The 18943-nt window shown below is 59.2% G+C and overlaps 1 protein-coding gene across 10 annotated transcripts; it reads left to right on the forward strand.

The window, feature by feature from the left end:
- Nucleotides 1–1799: 1799 nt before the first annotated feature.
- LOC111157024 (DNA polymerase mu) lies at nucleotides 1800–12476 on the forward strand. Of its 10 annotated transcripts, none has more exons than XR_002641273.1 (13): nucleotides 1801–2142; nucleotides 3471–3657; nucleotides 4248–4346; nucleotides 4491–4661; nucleotides 5341–5412; nucleotides 6890–7010; nucleotides 8194–8326; nucleotides 8447–8549; nucleotides 8648–8878; nucleotides 8952–9035; nucleotides 9186–10700; nucleotides 11043–11092; nucleotides 11186–12476. XR_002641273.1 is itself a non-coding variant. In XM_022518225.1 (11 exons), the coding sequence occupies exons 1-11, from the start codon at nucleotides 1949–1951 to the stop codon at nucleotides 9270–9272; spliced, it is 1461 nt and encodes a 486-aa protein (XP_022373933.1). In that variant the 5' UTR covers nucleotides 1800–1948; the 3' UTR covers nucleotides 9273–12476. The 10 variants fall into 10 exon arrangements, 3 of the variants coding, with proteins under 3 accessions (XP_022373933.1, XP_022373932.1, XP_022373934.1); XR_002641271.1 differs by having other exon boundaries at nucleotides 11043–11062; XR_002641269.1 differs by having other exon boundaries at nucleotides 9186–11092.
- The last annotated feature ends 6467 nt before the right edge of the window (nucleotides 12477–18943 follow it).

The raw sequence follows: 18943 nt of genomic DNA on the forward strand, positions 1-18943 counted from the left end.
CCCAGGCCTCCACTCAGCGGCACGGGCTCCCCCCCCCGCCCAGAACCCGCCTGGGCCTGCAGAAAGCCTCATGCTCCTCAGTTTTGCAAGGTGCCCAGCGTTTGTAAATGTAAACGTGTAAATGTGATGGGTCGCTAGAATTTGCCTCTGCCCCCAGGAAGGCACCCAGGTGCCCTGGCCAGAGACAGAGGACATTATGAGGGAAGCAAATGGTTTCAGGGGAGAAATGGCTGCCCCCTGAGGAGAGGCAGGACCCACAGGTGGGAAACAAGGCTCTGATCCCTTCTATAGCCCCTGGGAGCGCCTCCTTCCCCACTGGCCAGAGAAACAGGCACAGGAAAAGGAAAAGGAGAAAGGAGCTGACGCCCAGGCCACCTGGCTGGGGAGCGTGTGTCTTGTGTGCCAGGAGGGCAGGCCGGTGTTGGAGAGGGAAGAGGCCTGCCTGAGGCACCTTCCTCCCTCAGCCCTGTGCCCACCAGCTGGGACAGGAGGCCTCCAGGGAAAGAAGAGGAAGGACAGGGGTGGGAACAGGGTTGCCTGTGGCCTGTCGCACCTGTTCATCTGAGCATGGGCCAAACCAGCTGCGGCAGAAGGAATCCAACATGTAGTGCCTGGAGATGAGAGGGACACTCCATACCGTCAGGATGTCTACTTTCCCAAACTGATCTACCCAATCAAAACAGTCCCGGTGTTGGAAAAGGTTTGGCTGGTGTGATTTTTGTTTTCATTGTGTTGGATACAGTTACCAAGTCAGCTTCCAGAAGTCCTTCCTACAAATTGCCAGCTCCCCCACGCCGACAGGTGCACCGGTCAGACAATATGGTTCGAGTTTCGAGTAGGGTTCTTCTGCGAAATTCCTACCGTGCTCTTGCCAATTTTTCCATTAGATCATCGTCTTTTTCTTATTTATTTGTGGACAGTTTCGCATTTACAGGAATTAGACAACTCCCATATACACGACACACACTTTCCCCCCAACCGGCCTTTTAATTAATTCTTATCGCATTCTCAATTTCAGTACGGTCAAGTTTACTATTCTTTTCTCCCCCTTCTCCAGGTTTATTGTGATAGACATTAGTCGACTTTCCAGGACCTTTTTTGTTTGCTTTTTAGATTTGGACGTTTCATGCATCTGGATTTCATTTTGGTGTTAAGGAGTGACGGAGGAAGCCAACTTCTATTTTTCCAAACGGCCGGCCAAGGGTACCAAGGCCGGGGGCGGAAACACCTTACTGGGGTCAGAAACCCCTCCACCCGCACGTTCCGACCTCGCGCCCCGCAGCGCCCCGCAGCGCCCCGCCCCGCGCGTCCAGCCCCCGCCGCGCTCTCCACCCCACCCTGTACGCCTCCCAACGCCCCGCTCTCCCCGTCCCCACGCTCTCCTGCTCCCAGAGCCCTAACCCTAACCCTACCCGCCCCCGCCGCGCATCCCGCCCCCGCCGCTCCCCGCCGGCCTCTCCCGCCGGGCCTCTACTCACAGCGCGTCCCCTCGCCCCGCTCCGCCCCAGCGCTCTGCGGCCTCCATCACTCCACTTCACCCCAGCGCTCCGCGGCCCCGCCCCCGCCCCGCCCCGCCCCGCCCCGCCCCGCCCCGCCCAGCGCTCCGCGGCCCCGCCCCCGCGCTCGCCAAAGGCTCGCTGGCCCCACCTCCGCCCCGCCCCGCCCCGCTCCGCTCTGCCCGGGCCCGCCCCCCGCGCCCGCGCTCTCCAGGTCGCTCGGCGGTTATTTGCATAAAAGGCGTGGCCTCTGGTGCTATTTGCATGGAGACCCGGCAGCCGGCGCGAACGCTTGTCTCTGGGGACTGAGGCGCCCCGAGCCGTCGGGAGTGTGCGGGGCGCGGCCTGCTCGCTGGGTCCGCCGCGTGCCTCGTCCCCCGCCAGCCCGCCTCGGGCACCTGTCTTCCGGCCTCCGCGCGCCTCTTCCCGGCGGCGTCCCGCGCGGAGCCAGGATGCTACCGCGGCGGCGGCGAGCGCGGACCGGCTCCCCCGGCGGCCCGGCCCGCCCCGGCCCCGCCTGCCCCTGCCCGCCGCGCTTCCCCGGCATCGCCATCCACCTGGCCGAGCCGCGCATGGGCCGCAGCCGCCGCGCCTTCCTCACGCGCCTGGCGCTCTCTAAGGGCTTCCGGGTCCTGGACGCCTACAGGTGCGCCGTCGCGGAGAAGCCTGCGGCCCGGGGCAGCCCTGGGGCGCCTGCCCGCGGCGCCTTCGTGGTGGGGGGGGGCGCCTGCCCGCGGCGCCTTCGTGGTGGGGGGGGGGGCGCCTGCCCGCGGCGCCTTCGTGATGGGGGGGGGCGCCTGCCCGCGGCGCCTTCGTGGTGGGGGGGGCGCCTGCCCGCGGCGCCTTCGTGGGGGGGGGGGGGGCGCCTGCACCAGGGGCGCGGGGCGGGTGCTGCGCCCTCAGGGCACCGAGGGACGCCTGTGCGCGTATGGCCGGGCCAGTACGGCCCGCGGACGCTGCTGCGTGGTGGGAGCCCTCATGTCGGTGCTCAGACTTCGCCGGGGACCAGCCACTTTCGCGCGCCGCGTTTCTTTTCAGCGGAGGACGTTAAGGTCTAAACCGACTCACCTGGCAGTGGAGGGGCCCGCGGTTTCGGATTCCAGTTGACCGCGCCTCTTGGTGCTCTCCTGGCTTTCCCCGAATATCCTCTTCCGCAGCGGGTGCTCGCGGTTAGGGCCAGGAGTGCTCTGTGGGACAAGCAGAGGGTGTGTGCCCGGGGCTCTGGAAGGAGCCAGAGGGCCGTTTGGGATGGTTGAGGGTATCACCGGCTCACGGCCTTCTGCCCTGGGCGAGTGCGTCTTGCCCTGTTAGCCAGACCGACCTCGCCCCTCCAGCAGAGACAGCCACGCGAGGCTCCGAGATCGGCAAAAATCCTGGGCTGGGTGCGGAGACACTGCTGCGATTAAGGAAATGGGTTCCCGAAGGTTTGAAGTTGACAGAGCAAGCAAACCAGGGGCCAGTCCCCCAGCAGCTTTTGTTCTGGTTTGTTTTGAAGTGATTTGACCTTTCCCAGTGGTTAGACCTGCTCGGAGGAGTTTAGTGTGCGGGTTGCTAAGCCTCTAAGCCCTTTGGCTTATGAGTTTGTTTAATCTTTGTAATAACCCTACGCGGTAGTCACGTTGTTAACGGCTTTAAAGAGGAGGAAATCAGGGCACAGAGAAGTGAGATGCAGCGTGTGTGGCAGAGCTGGGGTTCAGACCCAAGGAGCCTGGGTTCAGCAGATGGAGAGGCTCAGGGCCTGGCCTCCGTTCTCAGGGGCCCAGGGAGAGGACAGACAAGTGGACAGAAACTTGGGCTGGGCTGCAGCTCTGTGGGTGGTGGGGTGGCAGACACGTTCACCGGCGAGAAGGGGCTTTCTGAGGAGGTTGCTGGAAGCGGGAACGGGTGCTCACCAGGCGGAGGAGACTGTGAGCCAAGGCGGAGCGAGGCAGGAAGGACCTCTGGGCATCAGCTCTGTCCCCTCTCTCTGCCCAGCTCCGAGGTGACGCATGTGGTAATGGAACAGACCTCCGCAGAGGAGGCCAGGTGCTGGCAGGAGCGCAGCGCGGCGGCGGCCTCTCCTCCAGAGTGCACCCGCCCGGAGCTGCTGGACATCAGCTGGTTCACAGAAAGCATGGCGGCTGGGCGGCCTGTGCCCGTGGAGCGTCGGCACCGTCTGGAGGTGAGCTGGGTGGCCTGGCATGGGGCCGACAAATGCGGGGGACAGTGGGGCTCAGTGCAGACCACCAGGGGCCCTGGGAGGCCAGGCCTTCCCAGCTCAGGCTCTCATCATTGCTGTGAGCTCTTGGGGTCTAGTTATTTTGAGCATCTTCAGGCCTTTCTTGCTCAAGTATTGAGATGGTCAGTCCCAGTCAGATGACCCGAGGACCCCCAGGTGGGTCTGTGGCGGCTGCCCTGTGCAGTGCTTCCTGGGGGATGCAGGTGTGTGTAGGCTCAGAGTCGGGCGTCCCAAGTTCAGACCCGGGCTCTGCCTGCGGGCCACGAGCTGCCGTCCCTGTCTGTGAGGGGGACGACGAGCACTGCTAGCCCACTTGACCGAGAGGGCTTCAGGAGGTGGAGCACTCACCAGGTGCAGTGACAGGAAGTGTAGCCCCTGAGAGCCTGCAGGGGCCATGCCTGCCGCTGCGGTGGGCGAGGAGCCCCTCCTCGGCCTACTCTGCTCCTCCTGTCCTTGTCGGGGTGGGGCTCCAGGGCTTGCCTGGCCCTGGGAGCCCTCAGTCTCTGCATGGCCTCTGTATTGCCCATCCGCAGGCGGCTGTGCCCGCAAAAGGGCCACCCGGCCCCGTGAGGGTGCCACCCTACGCCTGCCAGCGCCCCACGCCGCTCACACACCCCAACACCAGCCTCTCGGTGAGCCCTGGGTTCCCAGCCTCCCTGGGGTGGGGCCAGCCCTGCTCCCGGGAGCCCTGCTACTGTGCCCTGTCCCAGCTTGGGGACAGGTGGAGGATGGGGAGCCGGGCTTCCTCCCCCCTCACCAAGGGCCTCTCCCGGCAGGAGGCTCTGGAGGTGCTCGCAGAGGCCGCAGGCTTTGAGGGCAGTGAGGGCCGCTTCCTCTCCTTCCGCAGAGCTGCCGCGGTGCTCAAGGCCCTTCCGAGCCAGGTCATGGCCCCGAGCCAGCTGCAGGGGCTGCCCCACTTTGGAGAACACTCCTGCAGGGTCGTCCAGGTGGGTGCTCCGCACACTCAGCCTGGTGGAGTCGGGAGTGCGGGCAGGTGGGTGAGGTGGTCTGGAGACTGTGAGCGCGGGGGTCGGGGGCTCAGGGCAGCCGTGCAGGCCAGCTTCTGGTCCCAGGCAAGCCGCCCTCTGCTCAGGTTCCTCGTCTGTAAATGGGGCCACACCGTGGGGCTGGGAGGGACCGGGCAGGGCTGGTAGCTGGCATCGCCGGTGGCGGCCCGCTGTCTGGGATGGTGGAGGGGAGCCCTTGACTTGGAGCACTTCCTTTTAACATACAGAGTATGTAAGAACCCAAAATGTTAGGTCCTTTGCGTGTCCTCTGAAGTGGGCCATCTAAGGGGTACACTTGCCCCTGGGAGAACATGTGGGGACCAGACGTACTTTTGAACTCAGTTAAGCTTTTATGCAAAATCCTGTTGAATATGTCCCCCGTGTTTGGAAAAGCCGTGGTTTACGTATCTTGGGACCTGTCATTCATCTGAGAGGTGGCCCGTGTTCCCTGGGCCGAGAGCCATGAAGCCAGGAGCACTGATGCCTCCCCAGGCGTGGTCTGTATTTCTAAGTGGGTCCTGATCGGATGAAGCTGCCTTGCTGAGTGTTGGGGTTCCGCCTGGGCCTTGTGCCCCGCCCTTGTCTCCAGTCAGGCTGAGCCTTTTGCTTGGTCCCCCAGGAGCTGCTGGAACATGGGGTGTGTGAGGAGGTGGAGAGGGTCCGGCGGTCAGAGCGGTACCAGACCATGAAGGTACATGCAGGGCGGACCCCAGCAGGGGCTTGGAGCCCTCCCCGGGAGCACAGCACGGCTCCATCTGTGGACGGGAGGCGAGCAGGGCGCCCAGGGCTCGGAAGAGGTGTTACGGAGGCGGCGGCAGCTGGCTGACACCCGATGTGCGAGAGGCAGCCAGGCCGAGCGGGGTGAGGGCAAGCTCGTGCTGAGCGCGGGGCAGTGCGTTCATCACTCAGCAGCGCCCGTGCTTGTCGGACCGTCCGTGGGACAGTGCCTAGTGTGCCGTGTCCCCCGGCATCTCGAATGGAGAGCGCTGGACGAAACTAACTTCCTCCCGGAGCCGAGTCTGTGGGCTGCCCCTCCTCGCACGGTCTCCCTCCTTATGATCTCGCCTGTCGCCCTGCCTGTGTCCATAGCACACCTGCCCCTGTTCCTCCCGCCTCCGACAGGATGTGCCCGAGCTCTTGTGGCCCCCTCTGTCTCGCTGCTCTGACACCTGTCCTGTCAGCGACCAGCTGGGGGGGGGCTTCCCTGGCTGGGTGGGCCGTTGGTGCTCTGGGGGTGGCCGCGAATGTGCTAGGGGCCGACGGGGGGCTTCAGAGAGGGAGACGAGCCACGTGTGAAGGATGGAGGGTCCCGGGTGAGCGCCCAGGCCAGCAGAGAGGTGGGTCAACAACCAGAAGTTCATTGTTTAAGCAACATGGTTGGGTGGTTCTGAGCATTTTTTCTGTCGGCACTCTGGCTCTTGGTTCGGGAGATCGAGGGAAGGAAGGACGGCCAGCATAGCCCGAGAGGGGCAGGGCTGTATCCAGAGGAAGCAGGGCTCGGGGACCCAAGGGCCACCAGAGTCATCCTCCTTTCTGTGCACTGGCCCACTTGCCAGCTGAGACCCGGCCATGGAAGCTTCCTGTTCCATGGGTTACAGCCGCTACCATGGCACAGGCCTGACCTTCTGTTTTATTTCCAAAAATTGCCAGGGAGGGGATTGGCTAGAGCAGGTGCCTATCTCCGACCAGTGAGCTGTGGTCAGGAAGGAAAGAGAGACTTGCTAGGGCTGGGGTCCAGGCCCCTACCCGTATGGGAAGCCCACGTGGTGTCAGCTGCCCCCAGCGAGAGGTTGGCCCCCATGCTGTACTTCCTTGTGGCCAGGCAGTGACTCCTGCTTGGTGTGGTTCCCAGTGGACAGGAGGCTGTGGCCATGACTGGTGTGTGGTGCTGGACCTGCATGGGCCCTGGGGAGAGAGGTTGCCGGAGCAGGGGCCCTTGGAGGGAGGTACAGCGGGGTCTGTCCGGGCTGTCCCCTGTGCAGGCCAGCCTAGGGGTTTGAATCCTGCCTGTGCGTGCACCCTGTGCCTCGGGCAGGCTGCTGGAACCAGACAGCCGGGAGTGGCCACGGGGCGGCCCAAGACACTGCCGCCCTTGCCAACGGTCATGGCCGTCTGTGTCTTTTGTCAGGACTTTGCTCCCAATCACACTGTGCGCATCTCCCAAACAGCTTTTCACCAGGATCTTTGGGGTTGGGGTAAAGACTGCTGACCGCTGGTACCGGGACGGACTGCGGACCCTGGACAGCCTCCACGAACAGCTCCAAAGGCTGACCCAGCAGCAGAGAGCAGGTGAGCCTCTGAGAAGGGCAGGACCCCGGGCTGCCCACACCTGGAGCCCTCAGCACCGGCCCACGGCGCATGCCGGGGGGCTTCCTGGATGGTAGGGTGTGGGGTCAGTGCACGGAGGTCCCGGGGCAGGCGGGCCTCTCTGTTTGGCGGGGTGGAGTCTGGATCCGTTGCAGCCCATCCACAGCAAACGGTGATGGCGACAGTGACTGCTGTGACATCCACGCCTCCCGGCTAGACCAGGACGGGGAGGCTGGGTCTCAGTGGCCAGGGCCCTGTGCACAGCTTGCCGGCACGGGGCTGGTGTCCTGGCACGCTGGCAGATGGCACGGGGACCTGTGTGGCAGGAGTGGCTCAGGTCAGGGCCTGTGATGGCAGGGGGCCCCGTGCCGTGGAATGAGTGTGAGCTTGAGAGTGGGTCAGGCCTGGGCTGGATCCTGCCTTGGCCCCTAGCTGGGTGACCATGGCCCTGGGACTTGACTTCTCTGAGCCTCTGTTACATTCTCTATGAAGCGTGTGGTTCCGTGAGCAGCTCTGTGTGAGGCCAGTGGGTTGCAGGGCTTAGATGCTCTGTCCTCCTTGTGTGGCTGGGGTTGGGGGCCCTGTCCGAAGTCGTTCCGCAGCCTGGCACCCACCGCATCTTGGAATATTTCCCCTGGGCTGGGGGAGGGGAGGCTGTATAGGGGACCCCATGCCATGAGACCCAGGGAATCACATGTCTGTGACAGAGGAGCTGTCACTGCTGGTGCCACTTGGCCGCTCGTCCCCCCATGATGTGGTCAGGAACCACCTACTGAGAGCCTGTGCCCCCAGGTGCCGTTGCTGCCCCCTGAAACCTCTCCTGACCGTGCAGGAGGTAGCGGTGCCCCTGCAGGTGCTGAGATGGGCCAGGGCTCCAGTGAAGGGGTTCTACCTCTTTCACGTCCTTATCACCTCTGGCCCATTTTATGGAGAGGAAAACTGAGGCCTCAAGGGGTAGGGTCTGCATCGTGAGGGCATCCACACCAGCACCCCGATGGGACGGACAGTCATTGCCATGGTGGGGAGTGGGTGCGGCATGTGGGGGCTTCTGCCCTTTCATGCAGCTGCCCGCGGATCTATGGTTTCCTCTACCTCGAAGCGAGGAGGGTCCGGTGGAGAGTGCAGCCGGTGGGGTGGGGACGGTCAGCGGCCCGTGCTTCTGCAGGACTCCAGCACTACCGTGAGCTGAGCGTCCCGGTGCAGCGGCCAGAAGCCGAGGCCCTGCAGCAGGAGGTGGAGGCTGCCGCTGTGGACATCCTGCCCGGGGCCACCGTGACGCTGGTGGGCGGCTTCCGGAGGTGAGGGGGTCTGACGGCCCTCGGGGAGGGCACGGAGCGGGCCTTGCTCCTGGGACCGGGGAGTGCATGGCTGCCACAGCCCTGCGCGGCGAGTCAGACGGGTTGACGGTGCCCCCACAGGGGTAAGTTGCACGGCCACGACGTGGACTTGCTGCTCAGCCATCCCCAGGAGGGCCTGGAGGCAGGGCTCCTGCCCCACGTGATGTGCCGCCTGGAGAGGCAGGTGAGGGGCTTGGGCTGCCTGGGCTGGGAGGACTGTGGGACCCGGGTTTCTGCCCCGGCCCTGCCCCACGGCTGCGGCCACACCTGCTCCGCCTGCAGGGCCTTGTCCTGTACCACCAGCACCGCCACGGCCACCCTGAAGACGCCGCGCGCCGGACCCGGCACAGCCACACCATGGACGCCTTTGAGAGGAGTTTCTGCATTTTCTGCCTGCCACACCCCCCGGGGGCCGCGGCGGGGGGCGCCCACAGGCGGGCCGTGCGCGTGGACCTGGTGGTGGTCCCTGTCAGCCAGCTCCCCTTCGCCCTGCTTGGCTGGACGGGCTCTAAGGTAGGCACGTGCCGTGGGGGCCGGGCCGGGGGCTGCGGGGGTCGCGGCCCGGCCACAACCCCGCTCTCCCCAGCACTTCGAGCGGGAGCTGCGCCTCTTCAGCCGGAAGGAGAGAGGGCTGTGCCTGAACAGCCACGGGCTCTTTGACCCTGAGCAGGTGTGTCGCTGGGGGGACACCTCGGGGGAGGAACCTGCTGGCCTTGGGCTGCCCTTTCCCACGCCCTCCCCACACCCTTCCTGAGGAAGGCCCGGTGGCCGTGGGGGGTGGGGCTGCTCCCAGGCCCTGACGCCCGCACTCTTGCTGCAGAAGATGCTGCTCCGTGTGGCCTCCGAGGAAGACATATTCAGGCACCTGGGCCTCGAGTACCTTCCTCCAGAGCAGAGAAACGCCTGAACCTGCCTGCCCGGCCCACTCTGCGCTGGCGAGCCAGGCCCTGTGGGCTCCGGGAGAAGCTGCACTGCTGCCCCAGGCCCTCGCCCCTGCCGACCCCTGACTGGAGCCCCACCTTGCAGGGCGCTTCTCCCCCACTCCCCAACTTCCAGTCCAGGATCTAATGAAATGAGCACATGGTCCAAACCAAGCTCTGTGTTCTGAGCATGCTGCTGTGATGGGGGAGCGCGGGGCACCTGGCCCCCATCGGCTATGGGATGATGGTTGGGGGCAGGGGCCACCATGGCAGGGTGCCACTGGGCCAGTGAGAACGTGACTGGCACTATCTCCCTGGTGGGGCGGTTGCAGAGCCCGAGGTGGTGGATGGCAGTCTCCCAGGGCTCCAAGCCGGGGGATGAGGGCCTGGAGCCCCCCTGCCCCGAGAGTCTGCCAGCACCTGGAGAGGGACAGGACGTGGAGCTGGGGTGGGGCAGAGACTTTCGGGTGCTGAACCCCACCTCCCAAGCAGGTGTCCCAGCTCTGCCTTTGCTCTTCCAAGCTCTGTCCTCGGGCCTTTAACAGCAGGTCGCTCAGCATCCCCCCTCGTTCCCCACATTCCGCAGCTCCCCTCCTCTGCACCCCCCACCTCTGACCCGGCCATCACGGAGGGAAACTGAGTGTGTGGAGTTCCCCGCTCGGCCCTCGGGCCTGCTCCCGCTCCAGCGCCCTCACTGCTAGACTGTCCACTCGGAACACTGTCCCGACGCACAGGTCTCTGTCAGGTTAGGACTCCCCGGACCACTTGCTGGAATAAAAAATATTTTTTTAAAGTAACTTGCAGAGTAACCTTGACTCTTTTTGGTGTACGGTTTGACGACTTATAACGTGTAGACACGTCCACCTCCACCAGGCCAGCCTTGAAATAAAACAGCCAGTGGTTGTACCGGCAAAATGGGTTTCTTGGGAACGGCAGAGGAGCGCGGTGAGAACAGGACCAGGAGGAGGAGGTTGGGAGGGACTGCTCTGTGCAAGTCCGATGGAGGAAGTCGGGGGGCTCTGGTGAAGCCTGGGGGCAGGGCAGGCTCCCTCCTGAGCTGGTGTGGCTTCCAGACTCCTCTAAGGGAGGCGGCCTTCCCGCAGCCTGCTCAGCATCGGGACGCCCCTGCGCTGCCCGTCACCGTCACGTGCTCACGGTGCTTCCCTGTCCCCGCGGGTGTCCTGTGGGATGTCCCGTGAGTGCAGGGGGACTCCCTGTGCACTTCCGAGACTGACCCCTCCAACGGTGCCTCTGAGAGTCCTCTGGGCGCCCACTGTTCCCCCTTCCACCCGCAGAGCCCCCAGAGTTGGGCCGTCCGCCCGGTGAGAACTTCGTGTCCAGGCTCCAGTGACAACAAGACACCGAGAACCACCACAGACTTGGACATGCAGGTTTTCCTTTGTCTCGGGCACACGGTGAGATGCGGGGTTTCCTGGGCTCATGGGGTGAGGGTATGCCACTTTCTGAGACCGCGCCGGCTTGTCCTGCAGGGCGCCCGCATCGCACACGCACCAGCTCGGTGTCCCCAGAGCCCGGCACCGGGTCCTTGGCCACGCTCGCAGTGTCCCGGGGGCGCGTGGCCGTTCTGTGGGCGGGCAAGTGTTCACTCCTCAGCCCAGCACCTCCCGAGCCCACGGCTTACCTTTTACGAGGGCTGCCTTACCCCTGCGCCAGGCTGCCGGTGTCTGTCCTCATGACTTTGGGTCACATCTCCGACCCCAGGTTACAAACAAACGTTTTTCTCTGTTTTCTTGTAGAACGTGCGTTTTACACCTAGGTATGGGACTCATTTTGAGTTACTTTTGTTGTAAGTCTGAGGCTGAGGTTGACTCTGGTGTCTGCACGTGGATGCCCGGGGCTCCGGCACCGTCTGGTGACAAGACCATCTTTTCCCTCCCAGATTGCCTTTGAGCCTTCCTGAGACGTCTGTTGGCCGTTTTTGTGTGGGGCCGTTGCTGGGTTCTCTTCTGTTCCTCCCTCGCTGTGCCCGTCGCTTCGAAAGTACCATCCCGACTCGACCGCCCAGAACTGGGGAGCCGGCGAGAGTCCCCTGACTCTGTCCTCCCCACATTGTTCGGCCTCCTCCTCTCCTGACTCTCCGCAGCGATTTTAGAGTCCGCTTGTCTGTCTACGAAGCACTACTTCGGGACTCGTGAACACATGCCGTCTCTGCTCCTGTCTGCTTGACTGCGACCCTTCCGTCCGGGTTGTACGGTTTTCAACAGAGCTCTGTTGGGTTTGCGCCTGACGTCCTCCCCCCTTGCTGCCGTGGCAGATGCTCTCCGTGTCCAGTTGGTCACTGCGAGCACTCGCAAACCCGCCGACCCTGGTGCGTCACTGTCGGCCCCAACACCAGACAGAATCACCATTAGTGTAGATTTCTGGCCATTCCATCTGTCCATGCCAACAGCCCTGCTGTGTGTGACTGGGAGCGATTTCAGGTCCCCTGCTACTTGCTTGTGTGGCCTCACTGGCCTGGCCAGAGCCTCCGGGATGCCACAGGCGGGCGCGGGCCCCTTTGTCCAGCACCCAGTCGTGGGCTTGGCATTTCCCCAGACCTTAGGGGTCTGGCCTCTGTAGGTGCCCTTTATCCAGTGGAGGAAGTTAAGCTTTATTCCTAGTTTTCTGAGTGTTTTTGTCAGGAAGGGGTGTTGGATTTTGTCAAACACTTTTTTATCCCATTCATTGAGATGATCGTGAGTCATTTCTATCAAAAAACGTAACGTTCTCCTGATATGGTATATTAACCGGATTTCAGAGTTAACCTCCCGGCATAAATGTCGTGGTGTACAAAGTCCATTGTATTTGCTACTGGAGTCTGTGCTGAAGTTTGTACACAACAGGTCCTGTCTGCAACTGTCTCTGATGTCTTTGATGAGTGATGGTATCAGGGTCTTTGATACCGCTCACTTTGACCAACGTGCTTTATATTTATGGTGAGTTCCTTGAAGCCAGCATGGGATTGGGTGATTTTTAAAAGTCCAGAGTATAACGTGTCTTTAATTCACCGTGTTTGCTGTGATATTGTGATACACAGGGCACCTGGCTGGCTCAGCCGGTTGGGCATCCGACTCTTGATTTCAGTTCAAGTCTTGATCTCAGGGTCCAGCAACCCAGCCCCGTGCCGGGCGCCTGCTCACTGTGAAGCCTGCTTCTCCTTCTCCCCACTCCTGCTCTCTCTCTTTCTCTCTCAAACAAATAAAAATCTTTTTAAAAATATATTTATAATATTTATATTTATATATTTATACCTGCATGTAATATTTATAGAAAAATATTTAAATAGAATAAAAAATATTTATAAAATATATTTGGTCTTCCCATCCACCTCCTGGCCAGAGTCCTGAACCCCATGCAATGTCTCAGGTGAAAAGAGTGTCTTTTTTCCAGTGAGGCGCTCAGGATGGGGCCCAGATTAGAAGCCCAGCCCCAAGCTCAAGGGAGGGGAGAGGTGCTGGAGATGGCCATAATCAGTCATGCCACGAAAGTCCCTGAAGTGCGGGTCCGGAGAGCTGCTGGGGTGGGGACATGTCCTGTGCCAGAGGCTAGAGCACCCCAGTTCCCCAAGGTTGAGGAGCAGGCGCTGATGCAGTTGGGGCCCTTCAAGACCTCACCCTACGCACACCGTCATCTGTTTGAACAGGCCTGTTACCATGTTCTTTGTTGTGTGATAAACCGGTAAATGAAAGAGTTGTCCTGAGTTCTGGGAGTTGTTGAGCAAAGTATCATCCCAGAGAGGGGCTTGCGGGAAGCCCGATCAGCGGCTGACCTGGCGGAGGTGCGGGAGAGCAGCTGGGGCTTGCCATTGGTGTCTGAAGCAGGGGGAGTTTTGGGGGACTGAGCCCTTCCCCTGTGGGGTCGAAGCGGTCATCAGGGACACGGTGTTAGAGCCGAGAGAGATGGTGGGACCCCCAATTCTCCTCGGTGGAGAGCTGCCTGGTGCGGTGAGGGTGGTCAGTGGCGTGAGGAGTAGAGCCCGAGAGTAGAAACAGCCTCGTTTCCGTTAGCTGCTGTGCAGACAGTGCCCGTGTCCAAGGCCAGACCCTTCCGATTTAATGAAACTATTGCATGGTTTGGGGTTAGGCGAGCAGTTGTTCTCTGTTTCTTCTTTCCTGCCCTGCTGCTCTCTTCCTGACTGCATTTCTTTGTAGATACCATATTTATGCGGCCGCCCGCGTGGCTGTCAGTGAAATGTCGGCCTTTAGCTCAGGTCCTGATCCCGGGGTCCCAAGATCGAGTCCTGCATCAGACTCCTTACTCGGCAGGGAGTCTGCTTCTCCCTCTACTCCTCCCCCATTCTTGTGCTCTCTTGCCCGCTCATTCATTCTCTCAAATAAATAAAATCTTTAAAGAAAAGTATTTAGTGGCTCTAGGAATTATAGACACACTTTTCGTAGCCTGCTTAGGATTGACATCTCATCAGTTCGTGTGGGGTGGAGAGCCCGCAGCGCCGTGCAGGTCCCCGCTCCCTTCCTGTTGTAGTTCGAGTCCCTCTACATACACTGGAACCCCCAGTGGTGTTAGAATGACAAATTCTAAATTTATAATTTATATATATATGCAGTTATAAATTAAGTTTATATTATACACAAAACTCAAGTGTAGGGGGCGCCTGGGTGGCTCAGTCGTTAAGCGTCTGCCTTCAGCTCAGGTCATGATCTCAGGGTCCTGGGATCCAGCCCCGCATCGGGCTCCCTGCTCAGCGGGGAGCCTGCTTCTCCCTCTCCCACTCCCTCTGCTTGTGTTCCCTCTCTCACTGTGTCTCTCTCTGTCAAATAAATAAATAAAAATCTTTAAAAAAAGTAAAACTTAAGTGTGGCTATGTGTACATACGTATATAGCTAAACTTCACAATGAAAACTGCCAGTTATTTCACCAGGAACAGATGGGCTTATTCAAGAGTAAGAGAATTTCAATCCCAGACAATCAAGCTGGGCAAAACCCTAAGCAAGTCTGGGACCGAGGAGAAACGGGGTGGCTCAGGAGGGGCTGTTATGAGCCCAAAGTGCGTGCGACAGAGGAAGCTGGGAGTGGGAAGTGAGCTGTGGCCCTGGGACGAGGGACGTGTCTCTCCCTCCTGCACATGTCCCAGCCTCGGGCATGCTCCAGTCCAGGTGAGGGCCCTGCGGGCTCTTCCTGTCGGGTCAGTGACGGGCCCAGGGGAAGGCCGTGAGCGCCCCCTGCCGGAGCCCCCCTCCATCTCTGGGGGGTTTTCCGGTACTGATTTTCACTATATATGTGGTTTCTCCCCATTTTTAAAAGATTTATTTATTTTAGAGAGAGAAAGAGAGAATACAAGCAGGAGGGGCAGAGGGAGAAGGAGAGAGAATCCCAAGCCCGATGCGGGGCTCGCTCTCACGACACTGAGATCACGACCTGAGCCGAAACTGAGAGTGGGGCACCCCACTGGCTGGGCCCCCCAGGCGCCCCCCTATGTGTATCTTAACAATTTATGTTGCTCCTCCTGTATTCTCGATGTTCTCAGTTTCCCTACGACCCCATTTCTCTTCTGTCTGGGGAACTTTGTTACTATTTTCTTCTAGAGCAGCTGCTCTAGGTATGAATTCTCTTGCTTTTTCTTCATCTGGGGATGTCTTTGTCCCACCTTCGTGCCCCGGGGCATTTCTGCTGGGTATAGAATTCTCAGGCTACAATTCTTGCATTTTGACAGTTTGCAAACATTGTTCTGCTTCCTTCTAAGCGCGCATGGTTTCTGGTCTGGCGAAGAATGGCTCCCGGCATGAAGTGAATCATTTTCCTCTGGCTGATTTTGGAATTTTTTCCTGGTCTTTAGCTTTCATATGTCTCATGGTGATGCGTCGGCATGAGTTTCAGTTCTACGACACAGTGTTACCAGCAGTAATCACCATGCTTTGCGCTGGGTCTAGACTTTCTTCATTTTCCAGACTCTCCCTATTTCCCCCACCCCCAGTCCCTGAAAATCACTTTTGTGCTCCGTTGCCTTCTGGATTGGACCTTCTTCTTTTTTTAAAGTTCCCTGTGTAAGTCGTACCACGCAGTATTTATCTTCATCTGCCTAATGTCCATGAGATAACACACCCAAAGTCCGTCGTGTTACGGCAGACAGCAGGATTTTCCTTCTCCTCACTGGATAGTATTTCATTGTGTATCACACACATGATACGTGTGTATATGTACGATGATATGTGTGCATCACACCTTTATCCACTCCTCTGTTGATGGACACTCAGCTTCCATCTCTCCCTCTCGGCTGTCACGAATGCCACAGTGCATACGGGACCGCCAATATCTCTTTGCAATTCTGTTCTCATTTTCTTCAGCTGCATACTCCGAAGTGAGATTTCTGGATCATGGGTATTTTTCATGTTTCGAGGAAACTCTGTACTGTCTTCCAGAGTGGCTGTACCTGCATTCCCAGCACGGTGCACGGGGGCGTGGGTGATCTCAGCAACACTTGTCATCTTTTGTCTTCTCGGTGACGGCCATTTGAACAAGTACGTGGGGATCTCCATTATGGTCTTGATTCGCACTTGCCTGGTGATGACTGGCGAGGAGCGTCTCTTCAGCACCTGCCAGGACTCGCTTCCCTAGAGCCAGGATGGGGCTTCCAGGTACACGTGGTTGCAGGATCTTGCAACTTCCAGGCCCTTCTGTGATGCCCTTGGCATTTCCCAGGCCCACGTTCAGGTCTAAAATCATGATCTAGGAGGCTCCCAAACTCACTTCCTTCTCTAGATACACCAAATCCACAGGCACAGAGAAGCAGTGCTCTCTAAAAAGAAATCCAGAAACCAGTTGAACAATTGCTACGTACTGGGCACATGTGAAAGTACACACAGCAGTCTGGGTCACCAGTGTCTGCCTGGAAGGAGCTTGTGTGCGTGTTGCCACCCTGGCTCTGACAGCTGCCTTCCAGAGGCCACGTCCCTTGATCACCCATTTCTGGTGGCCCCGTGAGGCTCACATGCACAGGCCCCACAGGACGGTTCAAAGAAGACACCGTTCTTAAACAGCTCTCTGCCCAGGGCTCAGCACAGAGTATGCAGACTGAAATCTTATCTCCCAGGCTTTCCATGAAAGAGGACTGCGCTTACTTTAAAAGCTGCTGCCTGAGGGTCAGCCTTCTAATTTAGCACACATCCAAGGCTGAGCCTCCCCTTTGGGACACTGGCAGGACTTGGCACTCTTTCAACCACTGGGAGCCACTGAGAAGAAAGAAGGTGGCTTGGGCCATTGGAAAGGTTTGAGAGAACCAAGAGTTTGGGCTGGGCTGACTATGACAAGCTTCACCCCCTCATGAGAGCCCTCTGTCAGGGATCAGAGAGGCGGCTGTTGTACCAAAGACACAGAAGCCAACACAGAGAGTCCAGGAAAATGGACAGAGGAATAGGCTCCAAACAAAAGAACAAAACTCCAGAAACAGACCTTCACGAAATGGAGATTAGTGACTTAACCTGATAAAAAGTTGAAAATAGTGTCAATAGCTCAGGAGAATTAGGCATGAACAAATGAGAATTTCATCAAAGACATGGAAACTCTAAGGACGTACCACACATAAACCAAAGAGATGAAGGCTACAGAAATGGAAACGGATTAAACGGAGGGTTCAGCAACAGACGACGTAGAGCGGACTTGACAGTACAATGGAGCTCATCTGCTCAGAGGAGGAGAAAGAAAAAGTGAAAAAGAATAGCTTAAGGGTTTTGTGGGACACTCCAAAGAACCAGAACGGGCGTTACAGGGTCCCAGAAAGAGGAAAGAGAGTGAAGCTTCTTCGAAGAGATAATGGCTGAAAACCCCACTACCCTGGGACAAGAACTGCGTGTCCGATCCAGGAAGCCCACAGAGTCCAAATAAGACGAGTTCAAAAACCCCACACTGAGACCCATTTTAATTAAGTTGTCAAGAGTTAAAGATAAGGAGTAGCTTGAAGTGTCTTAAAGTATCTTACTATTAAAAGCAGTGAGAGAAAAACAACTTTGTACATGGGAGTGTCATGATACTTTCAAAGTGCTGAAGGAAAAAACAAAACCAAAAAACTGCCAGCCCAGAACACTCCACCTGGCCAAGCTGTCCTTCAGGACTGAAGGAGGGAGAAGGAATTTTCCAGAAAAGCAGAAGTTGATGGAGTTCATCATCACCAGACCAGCCTTATAAGAAATATTGAAAAAGGGCGCCTGGGGGGATACCTGGGTGGCTCAGTGGGTTAAGTGGCTGCCTTCGGCTCAGGCCATGATCTCAGGGTCCTGGGATGGAGCCCTGCGTCGGGTTCGGCAGGGAACCTGCTTTCCCTCTCCCTCTGCCTCTTTCTCTACTTGTGATCTGTCAAAAAAAAAAAAAAAAAAAAAAAAAGATAAAGTTCTTGAAGCCATGCCTCAAGCTTCTCCAGAAATCCGCGTCAGGACGCAGGGCCCACCTGCTCATGTCCCTCTGCCACACTCTCCTGTGGGGACTGGTTCTTCACTGCCCCTCTGCCTGTAGTGCTGTCCCCCAGAGCTCGTCCTGGCCGAGTCCTTTGTCCTGCACCTCCAAGGCCCCGTCTCTAGCCCCTCCCGCTGCCCTCCCGCCTCTCCCTCTCCCCTCGCCAGGACGCAGGAAGGGAGTTGGGGGAAATTGGAAGGGGAGGTGAACAATGAGAGACTATGGACTCTGAAAAACAATCTGAAGGGTTTGAAGAGGTGGGGGGGTGGGAGGTTGGGGGAACCAGGTGGTGGGTATTGGAGAGGGCACGGACTGCATGGAGCACTGGGTGTGGTACAAAAACAATGAATACTGTTATGTTGAAAATAAATTAAAAAAATGATTTAAAAAAAAAAAAGAAAAAAACTTGTTGAGTAGCTCGTCCCCCACTGAACAGGAGCTTCCTGCCTGGCTCTCTGCTGGGCCCCCAGGGCCTGACTTGCGGTCAAGGGGACAAAAAACAGACCACATAGCGTCCGTGTGGCTCTAATAAGGGCAGAGACGGAGCAGCAAGGCCGGCCTACGTGTGGCGCTTCGAGGAGGAGGGTGGCCTCCACCCTCCCAAATCTGAATGCAGAGGTCTGGTCCCCAACACCCACCTCGGCCCATGCTCCTGTTGGGCATGAACCCGACAGCCCGTGCCTCTGCGGAGCACACCTCTCAGATTTCTTTCTTTGAAAGGTGGTTTCGGTGGGGAGGGGCAAGCCTGAGCCTGGGTGACAGCGGGTCGTGTGGGAGAGTGTGGCAGCGGCATCCACAGCTCCCCTCTGGCCCAACCCCTCCATCTCCCCTGGCTGTCTTGGGAACAGTGCTGGCCGGCTCAGCTCAGCCCCCTGCCAGCACTATGGCCTCGTGCCCCCCCTGCAGGGCCCAACCGCTGGCCCCAGGGCCCCCACCCACTCCCCTGGCTCTGCCCACAGGGACCTGATCTTTCACTCCCTTCTGTTCCTCGAGGGGACTAGTGGAGGTGAGGTCACCAGGCCCACCCCCCGGCCTGCCCATTGGCCACAGGCCCCCTCGGGACTCATCATCGGGCGAGCAGGGCAGAGGGAGCTGGGGAGGGGGGCCAGAACTCCTGGGGGAAGCCCCCCTCTGCAGCCCCCATGCCCAGCTGAGCAGAGCAGAGCCACGGGGGGAAGCTCCTGGCCACTCACAGGCTTGCACGCACGCACACACACATGTGTGCACATCACACCCAGGCACGCTTGTGCCCGCG

This window comes from Enhydra lutris, unplaced genomic scaffold, assembly GCF_002288905.1.
Source record: "Enhydra lutris kenyoni isolate GAN:26980312 unplaced genomic scaffold, ASM228890v2 scaffoldscaffold51, whole genome shotgun sequence".
In the NCBI taxonomy this organism is placed as follows: Eukaryota; Metazoa; Chordata; class Mammalia; order Carnivora; family Mustelidae; genus Enhydra; species Enhydra lutris.

What these genes read in the sequence shown, in the direction of transcription:
- LOC111157024 (XM_022518224.1), top strand. Translation starts at nt 1,949, where the DNA reads ATGCTACCGCGGCGGCGGCGAGCGCGGACCGGCTCCCCCGGCGGCCCG. An exon ending in TGTGCCGCCTGGAGAGGCAG is followed by an intron (nt 8,550 to 8,647) that starts GTGAGGGGCTTG and finishes CTCCGCCTGCAG; the next exon opens with GGCCTTGTCCTGTACCACCA. An exon ending in TTGGCTGGACGGGCTCTAAG is followed by an intron (nt 8,879 to 8,951) that starts GTAGGCACGTGC and finishes CGCTCTCCCCAG; the next exon opens with CACTTCGAGCGGGAGCTGCG.